The sequence below is a fragment of the Ranitomeya imitator genome, chromosome 2 (genome assembly GCF_032444005.1).
Source record: "Ranitomeya imitator isolate aRanImi1 chromosome 2, aRanImi1.pri, whole genome shotgun sequence".
NCBI lineage: Eukaryota > Metazoa > Chordata > Amphibia > Anura > Dendrobatidae > Ranitomeya > Ranitomeya imitator.
Genome location: NC_091283.1, coordinates 540,586,028 through 540,596,033, shown reverse-complemented (window position 1 = coordinate 540,596,033; position 10,006 = coordinate 540,586,028). Strand labels below are relative to the sequence as shown.

General features: G+C 40.6%; 1 protein-coding gene across 1 annotated transcript in view; it reads right to left on the bottom strand.

The window, feature by feature from the left end:
• Nucleotides 1-4,233: 4,233 nt before the first annotated feature.
• The window catches only part of EZH1 (enhancer of zeste 1 polycomb repressive complex 2 subunit), a 97,678-nt gene continuing 91,905 nt past the window's right edge, over nucleotides 4,234-10,006 (bottom strand). Inside the window, exons 22-23 of the mRNA XM_069751910.1 lie at nucleotides 7,497-7,581; nucleotides 4,234-5,864 (exon numbers count right to left, since the gene is read on the bottom strand). Of these exons, the coding sequence (XP_069608011.1) occupies nucleotides 5,804-5,864; nucleotides 7,497-7,581 (146 nt within the window). The 3' untranslated portion in view covers nucleotides 4,234-5,803. The remainder of the gene's footprint in view (nucleotides 5,865-7,496; nucleotides 7,582-10,006) is intronic.

Below are 10,006 nucleotides of genomic sequence, written 5' to 3'. Positions count from 1 at the left end.
GTAGGATGACAAATGTATGGGATTAGAGTTTGGTCTGTTTTTTTTTTTTTTTTTTTAATTTTCAAGGACCCATTGATTTGAAGGCTCTTGCTTTTGCGAACACATTTGTCTGCACAAATACAACCGATATGTGAACTGCCCCACAAAACAATGATGGGCGCATATTTTATCTGTGAAATACAAGGGATACCACACACGACTGAATAAGGACACAGTCTCTGAAATGTACATGGGCAACAGTTTAGGGTGCCGCAACATGTGTTTTTGTGTCAAAAACCAAAGCCGCTACTTAGGCGCCAAACCTATTGCAAAGCCTATACAGTTTGATTTCACGACTATTCTCAGAGCTCAGATGCAGTCGTGTTACACAAGCTATTGTTTTAGTAACACAAGAAAAGGCACAAATGGACAAACGTTTCATCTTGGAGACTAGATGCTGATGGATCTGAAGCATGAACCTTCTTTCACAAGTAACCCCTTCCAGCTCTCCTGTGCCCCTTGTACTAAGGTAAGTAACCAGCGGGACTTTCGGGGAACCATTATATGTGAGTGTTGTTTTTTTATGTGGATTTAGATGGGGAAGCATTTAAAGAAAATCCCTGCTAAATCCACAGACCTAAAATCGAACGACCGGCTAACGTTCAATCATCCTACGAATGGCTCCCTGCACTGATTAATGACAGATAAATATAAAAGGAGCAATAATCACCTATTTACTGTCTTCACTCCTTCAACAGTACAAAAGTTATAGGAGTAGCCATAGCACCACTACCTTAACCCCTTCTAGGTGTCTTGTAGATATCCCTGTTGCATGACACGTGGTCAGACAATATATTATAGCTGGTATTATACTGCAGTGGAACGGACTGAACTGCACAAAGACTGCCAACGGCACAGGGCGATAACTACAGCATATCCACTGGGCATGACCAGTAGAAGCACCACTACAGCGCGAAACGACTGTCGTCCATTCCACTCCTGCTCCCAATGCCGATGTATTAAAGAATTGTAACAAAGAAGTTTTTTCAACTGGTGAGTGCCATCCGTTCCTTTCAATTTTTGTATCCATTGCGGCTATTTCTTTGGAGTGGCACCCTGGCTCATGGAGCACTTACTGCTGTATATATACCTTCAGCATCAGTTTATATATGTGTGTATATATATATATATATATATATATATATATATATATATATATACGCACATACACATCAGATGCACGTATGTTTGGAGAAAAAAGGGCACGGAACTTCAGGAAAAGAACATCTCGGCAACCATTAAGCATGGGGATGGTGTTGTGTTGCGGCCAATGGCACGGAGAACATTTCACGGGTAGAGGGAAGAATGGATTCAATGAAAATTCAACAAATTCTTGATGCAAACATAACACCATCTGTAAAAAAGCTGAAGTTGGAAGAGAATGGCTTCTACAAACACATCAAAATCCACAATAGACTACCTCAAAAGGTGCAAGATGAAGGTTTTACACAGGCCCTCACAGTCCCCTGATCTGAACATCATTGAAAATCTGTGGCTAGACCTCAAAATAGCAGTGCATGCAAGACGACCCAGGAATCTCGCAGATCTGGAAGAATTTTCCAATGAATAATGCATGAAAATCCCTCAAATAAGAATTGAAAGACTCTTGGCTGGCTACAAAATGGGTTTACAAGCTGTGATGCTTGCCAAAGGGGGGGCTACTAGGTACAAACCATGCAGAATACCCAAACTTTTGCATATATATTTCTTTGCCTAAAATACAAAGGAAATGTCATCTTTAATGTCAAGCCTTTTAGAGATCATTTAATCTTCAACTTGCATAACTGGGGAAAGACAGAGAGGGGGGTTTGAGAGAGTTATCATGATTTAAAGTATGTTATAAAGCAAAGAACCCAATAGTGTCTACATCATATTAGGCTGTGGTGGTTATGTATTGCTGCTTGTCCATATGCAGTTACAGGAAAGTAAAGCGTAAATCTTACCAAGAATAAGCATGCAGGTATTGCAGTAGCATGGCGTTTATAATACGCATGCTGGTACTTTCTGCAGAATTACCAAAAACGGCAGGGCTTAGCGAGACAAGTTGAGCGCCACTTTACATTTTATATGCAACATACAGTAAAAAAGTTCAATAGCTTTGCACTGATCCTTCGTAACGGCCTGTATACCAGGGCATTGCCAAACTAGGGCTGAATTCTATATTCCGTGAGATCATCAATCCCTACTGGATTAATGTCAGCACAGCAATATAAGAGCTCATCTCTGTAAAAATGGTGTCTGAAAGGAGGGTCTCCTAAATCAGGTCCAGTGGTGGCAATGAAGATTACACATCGGAGATTACAAATCAGAAGAGTAAGATCTGTACAGACAATGAGCGGGGAAGTAATGCTACGAGATTACAGCTCTGTAGTACAATTCTCAGAATCAGCTATGTGTAATTATTCAGTAATAACCTAACCGCATCAGTACTAGATAACAAAGGAAGCATTTACGCAATAGATTATATTTAGAAATATTGCGTAATGCTTGCTTTGTTATCTGGTATTGATGTGGTTAGGTGATTACTGAATAAATACATATATATATGCATGAATACACACAGTAAATGGTTTTTAATGGTTAAATGTACCAATGTATAATACTAATTTACAGTGGGGCAAAAAAGTATTTAGTCAGTCAGCAATAGTGCAAGTTCCACCACTTAAAAAGATGAGAGGTGTCTGTAATTTACATCATAGGTAGACCTCAACTATGGGAGACAAACTGAGAAAAAAAAATCCAGAAAATCACATTGTCTGTTTTTTTAACATTTTATTTGCATATTATGGTGGAAAATAAGTATTTGGTCAGAAACAATCAATCAAGATTTCTGGCTCTCACAGACCTGTAACTTCTTCTTTAAGAGTCTCCTCTTTCCTCCACTCATTACCTGTAGTAATGGCACCTGTTTAAACTTGTTATCAGTATAATAAGACACCTGTGCACACCCTCAAACAGTTTGACTCCAAACTCCACTATGGCAAAGACCAAAGAGCTGTCAAAGGACACCAGAAACAAAATTGTAGCCCTGCACCAGGCTGGGAAGACTGAATCTGCAATAGCCAACCAGCTTGGAGTGAAGAAATCAACAGTGGGAGCAATAATTAGAAAATGGAAGACATACAAGACCACTGATAATCTCTCTCGATCTGGGGCTCCACGCAAAATCCCACCCCGTGGGGTCAGAATGATCACAAGAACGGTGAGAAAAAATCCCAGAACCACGCGGGGGGACCTAGTGAATGAACTGCAGAGAGCTGGGACCAATGTAACAAGGCCTACCATAAGTAACACACTACGCCACCATGGACTCAGATCCTGCAGTGCCAGACGTGTCCCACTGCTTAAGCCAGTACATGTCCGGGCCCGTCTGAAGTTTGCTAGAGAGCATTTGGATGATCCAGAGGAGTTTTGGGAGAATGTCCTATGGTCTGATGAAACCAAACTGGAACTTGTCGTGTTTGGAGGAAAAAGAATACTGAGTTGCATCCATCAAACACCATACCTACTGTAAAGCATGGTGGTGGAAACATCATGCTTTGGGGCTGTTTCTCTGCAAAGGGGCCAGGACGACTGATCCGGGTACATGAAAGAATGAATGGGGCCATGTATCGTGAGATTTTGAGTGCAAACCTCCTTCCATCAGCAAGGGCATTGAAGATGAAACCTGGCTGGGTCTTTCAACATGACAATGATCCAAAGCACACTGCCAGATCAACGAAGGAGTGGCTTCGTAAGAAGCATTTCAAGGTCCTGGAGTGGCCTAGCCAGTCTCCAGATCTCAACCCAATAGAAAACCTTTGGAGGGAGTTGAAAGTCCGTGTTGCCAAGCGAAAAGCCAAAAACATCACTGCTCTAGAGGAGATCTGCATGGAGGAATGGGCCAACATACCAACAACAGTGTGTGGCAACCTTGTGAAGACTTACAGAAAACGTTTGACCTCTGTCATTGCCAACCAAGGATATATTACAAAGTATTGAGATGAAATTTTGTTTCTGACCAAATACTTATTTTCCACCATAATATGCAACTAAAATGTTAAAAAAACAGACAATGTGATTTTCTGGATTTTTTTTTCTCAGTTTGTCTCCCATAGTTGAGGTCTACCTATGATGTAAATTACAGACGCCTCTCATCTTTTTAAGTGGTGGAACTTGCACTATTGCTGACTGACTAAATACTTTTTTGCCCCACTGTACATGTCTATGCGATTTAAAGTGCATCTGCAAGTGTTAATACAATGTGAGTATGGTCCATGATTGATATGCACTATCCTGTATATATTTGTGTATATGGTTATTATAATGATTTACGCTGTAATATATTGAATAACACATTGCACAACTCCAAATGCTTAAGATACCACTGCATAAAATCACTAGAATGATAGTTCGGGGTGTTAAAACTCCATTGAAACGTCTAATATAAAACATTTTCCAACAGGGAATACATCTACATACAGATCACGAGAAATAATATCTGTAGACTTGACGGTGAACACATAAAACCTTACAGAATATTGACGCTTGTATGAAAGGACAATACAACCACTGATGGAGCAGTTCTGCTGTCTCACATAACCAGTGCTAATAAACAGTATCTTCCAGCTTCTAACTTGTAGTTGAGAAGTGGAACATTTCTTAGTTGCTAAAACATAGAAAAAGAATGTATGTACTGTAAGTAAGGGTTAAAGGGCTGGTCCAGGACTGGATACTGATTTTCTAGGTTTGGGATGGGTCAGCAATATCTGACCCTCGGCACCCTGACTGATCAGCTGTTAGCAGGCTGGATGTTCACCGTGTCCTGTGCTTTTCCAGATCTGTACACTGTGTAGCGGCCGTTCTCATATACTGCCGCCCAGCTCACATTCACGTCAATAGCAGCTGAGCTGCAGCACCTAAGAACTGTCCCGATATGTACAATGTAGACAATTTATAATTTATCATGCCCAACTTTTCTAGAGTAAAAAAAAAAAGAAAAGGTCTAAAACTATGGTATACACCATATTGATACCATAATTTGACAATTTGAAAGTGGTGTGTTCAGGAAAAATTGAGCTTAAGCGGAAGATTCAGGTCCACGTGCGGTGCTTAAAGTTTACAATAATTCATGCCAGAAAGTGGCGGATGTTACTGCAAATCCCAGACGTAGTAATAAAAAGCACACTGAATTATGATGTGGACAGTCCTAATAACACGGTGAACATAAGCCCATGGGACCGGCTAAGAGCTCACGGATGATGGAGCTGTTGGAAGCCTGTAGCACACCAAATTACGAAGACCTTTATGAACAACTACAAATGTCTCATTGGCAGAATGGTCTCCTGTCCAACCACTTGTGACGCCTATAAATTGTATGGTTTCACACTGTACCATTTACAGGTCAACTTCGGATTCTACGAAGCAGACTGAAGCATGGATCATTTTGATGAGTTTGTGCTTTAGACCTTATGCGGCTCACGGCATGTTCTACAACAGACACATAATTGTATGATCATCCAAGAAATGGTCAGACCAATTAATAATGTCCCCTCGACTGGAACAACTAGGACAGACTACTGATTATACAGTTTACAGGGATCATCTCTGGACTTGCCCCAAAGGTTGATGTAAGTGTAGTGGAGCTCTTCCATCATCTCATCTGTCTTTCCAATTCATTCGCAATGGAGAATATGTCACAATGAAGCATCAGGACAAACACACAAATTCAGTAGGTTATTGCCCGGGACAGTCACAAGGTCCATTGTCAAAGGTGGGAAGGATATCAGATGATATCAGTCTCTCGCTCTATGCCGACATATTTCAGAGCATCCGCCTGACTGTATCTGCAAAGGAAATTGATATGGTATGAACTTGGAGTGACAAAATAGACAAATTCTAGTGATCTGCTGAAATGGAAGTGAAATTAAAAAAAAATTAACATTTGGGAGAAACTCGCAGCTTTTTCGACAAGATTTCTGGTGAAAAAAGCATTGAAAAGTAGCACATTTTTAGCACAACGCGAAGTTGAGCAGAAAGATGTGACGGCTGGCGTTTTCACGTCTCATTTGGGTCTAACAAAATGGGAGGAGTTGGCAGGACAGGGGCGTGACGACCCCACGTGTCCAATTCACGATGAGCAGTGGCGTTCACTGTGCCACAAATAAGCACTTCACCTGATTCATTAAGAGGCGTGTGGCTCTGAGCGAATCAGAAGCGTCGGCTCCAACACGCCCCCTCATCAAGGCAGGTGAGAGAAACGCCGGCCTTGATGCATCAGAGACAAGGTCTTGTATTATAAGTGCAGTGTGGCGCTTTTGGATGGGCACTGCTATGTAACTGGCAAAATCTGTTAGGCCATTCTCTGAAGTACGGCAAATGGTGCGGATGTTCTAACTCTGCTGGCAAAACTATTCAGCTTATGTTGTTCCTCCCCTATAGTTCATCCAAGGTGGCATTTCAGTATGTACAACGGGTAAAACTCCATTGACTGAGTACTCGGAGTGCCATAGAACAAGTCATGGACATCCAGGTATCACTAGACCTGGACACTTAGCTAGGTTGGTTTTTTTTGTTAAAGATGCTCATGTTAAAGTGGGTCTCACACCTATAAAATGGGTTTTACATCTACAAAATGTGTTGTGGTGTGCTATTCTGGAAATATCATTGAGAAAAAAAGAAAGGAAGCAATTTACTGCTGCTACTTCTACTGTCATGTACAAGGGAAACACATACTTTATAAACCTCAATAAAAAGGGTTATCTAATATTGATTCTTCAGGAGTGGCACTGCGCCCCCGCGCTGCTGCTTTACTGACAATTCCGACCAATGGCCATGCCGCTGCTCCGATCCGGCTATATCAGCAGGCTCTGCACAGTGGGACTGAAGATGGCAGATTTGGGAGCCAACACTACGCACCACGATCTGACTATATTGTGATGGAGAGTGTGTCTGTGTAAGTTATGAGATGGTATATCACAGATAGATTTTTAGACATATTTTTCTATATTCTCATGTTATGTATTATAGATTTATGGAAACTAGAAAAAAATTGGAGTCTGGCTCAACAGGACTGGATTTTCCTTTTCTTTTTCAATAGAAAATATAGTGCATACAAAAGAAAACTGTACATGGTCGACTTGACCCAGTTGATGCGTTTTGACTGCACTAGGCAGTCTTAGTCTGAGTCATGAGGAAGACTGCCTAGCGCAGTCGAAACGCGTCAACTGGGTCATGTCGACCATGCACATTTTTCTTTTGTATGCACTATAATTTCTTTTGAAAAAGAAAAGGAAAATCCAGTCCTGTTGAGCCGGACTCCAATTTTTTCTATTTTCCTTGATGTGAGGCCAGGGCGATGCTGGTGTCTGAGCCAAAGGTGGATGAGCAACTGGGTGAGCTGGAATCAAGTTTCTAGAATTATTATATATTTATACACACTGATATTTGAACTCTTGTACATTCATGTTTATTCTCACCGATAGTCAAAAAACAGTTCTTCTCCAGCCTGGATTGCCCGTTTAGCAAATATTCCAATGCGGTGATCTCCATTCACCATAACCACTTCAAGACATAGAAAAACTAGAGTTACTTAAAACTAAAGCTCACATTACAAGTATATCTGCGTAATATCTCTGATATATAATATCTGATAAAAAACTTACAAAGACATACACACGACTGGATGATAGCTTTAATCATTTTTAAAAGGGTAAGTGTCAAGAAAATGTGATCTATTGGATGAATCGTTTTTTTTGGTAAATGTATATTAGTAAAAAGATTTAACAATGGCCTGTAGGCTTTATACTTCCTATTGCATACAGATAACTTTTAAACAGTCTTGTTATCATCACAGACAGGACTAAAATGAAATGGAACATCACTATATGTAGTAGGCATCCATCATTCGCAATAGGGGAGGTTACTGTTCCCCTCGCCCCATTAACAATGACTTTTGCTCAGATTATAGCATGCTTGTGCTTCTATGCATACAACTGGGAAAAACAAGTATCAGTCTATTGCTACGAATACCCATGGGAAAAATAAGTGGGAAAATTGCAGTGGCCAATGTGAAAAAAATGCAATAGTTTAGATTTTAATTTGGAAAAAAAATAGAAAGCAATATGCAAAAAAAAAAAAAATCACATAAAAACCTGATGTAGGCTGTATGCACATGTTGTGTTTTTGCTGCGTATTTTCAGTGCAGATGTCACAAAACCTGAATGGTTTCCAGATACCAGCACCGTGAATGAAAATCCTGATGTCTCATGCACACGTTGCTCATTTGTGACTTGCAGACTTAAATGTGCTGCATGGCAATTCTTTCAGAGTTTTTGCTGCAGATTTTACCCATACTAATGAGTGGGGAAAAATCTGCACCCAAGACCCAAGAAAAAAACGCAGCAAAAAAATGTGCATTTATGCACCAAGTACTTCAAGTGTGCATATACCTTTAAACAAAAGGCCACTAGCTGATGACACTTTTCTCTGAAAATTTGTAAAACTTTAAGCAAGTTACAAATGCTAGCAACTAATTAACTTTGGTTCAATGCTGCAGATGGTATAACAACCACTGCATGTATTTTATCCATTAAAGCACCACTAGTCTAAGTTCCCTGCCCCGAGTCTTATAGATACCAGCCGCCGTCTTCTTCTGTTATTGGCGCCGCTCTGGTCGGTCTACAGCAGGTTGTGACCTGCCAGAGCTTTGTTCCAGTCTTTGCCGGCAATCCAGATGTCACAACTCAATGTAAGTCTATGAGAGCAGAGCAAGGCCCCCACAGAGCTTGTGACCGTTATCCACTGACTTCTGGACAGTCAGAAGTTACAGTCCCAAAATGGCAGCGTGAGGCCAGAGTGGCGCCAAGAACAGCTCAAGACTGCACGGCGGCTGGTACGTGTAAGACTAGGGTCAGGGACACCACTCCAGTGCTGAAATAAAATACCTGCTGAAGTGGTGCATTAATGAAGACCATCAGGTTGCCTCGTATTTTACAACATGCAATAGTCACTTATCTCATGCTTTCAATTAATTCATTCATTGCATTTCTTATAACGTATGTCACCTTAAATATGTCAAAACTTTGGAGACCCAGTGGGGAGAGGTAAGACCACTAGTAGCCTGAACAATTTACTATAAATACAGAAATTGGGATAAATTCTAGGTAAAATCCACGCCAACTCATAGCTGAAGAGGATTCCATTTATGGCACACAGATAGCCTAAGAATATGTGCACACGTAGATGGATCCTCTGTGGATTTTTCTGCACCTGTTTTTAGAAATCCGCAGGTAAAAAAACACTATGTTTTACCTGTGGATTTTATGCGGATTTTGTGCAGATTCCACCTGCGGTCTTACACCTGCGGATTCCTATAATGGAGCAGGTGTAAACCGCTGCGGAATCCGCACAAAGAATGAACATGCTGCGAAACAAACAACGCAGCGTTTTTTCCGCAGCATGTGCACTGTGGATTTTGTTTTCCATAGGTTTACATAGTACTGTAAACTCATGGTCAAAACCGCTGCGAATCCGCAGCAAAATCCGCAGCGTGTGCACATTTTACGGGACCCATAGCATTTTCATTTTTCAAAATATGGGGCTGTGTGAGGGCTTAATTTTTTTTTTAGTTCTGAGCTGAAGTTTTATTGATACGATTTTGGGGCACATACAATGTTTTGATTGGCTCTTTGCGACAGCCCAAAAAACATAATTCCAGGGTTTGGTTTTTTTTTCTTGCTACACCGTTTACCGATCGGATTAATTTATTTTATATTTTGAAAGATCAGACTTTTATGAATGCAGTGATAAAAAATGTGTATGTTTTTTTTTTGGTTTGCTCTATTTTTAATTGGGCAAAGTGGGGGTGATTTTTTTTTTTTACTTTTGACTGGCATTTAATAGCTGCCTCAGGAGACTTGAAGCTGTGATCACCTGTGTTCTATACAGCTCTGGCAAATATTAAGAGACCACCACATCAAAACCCTGT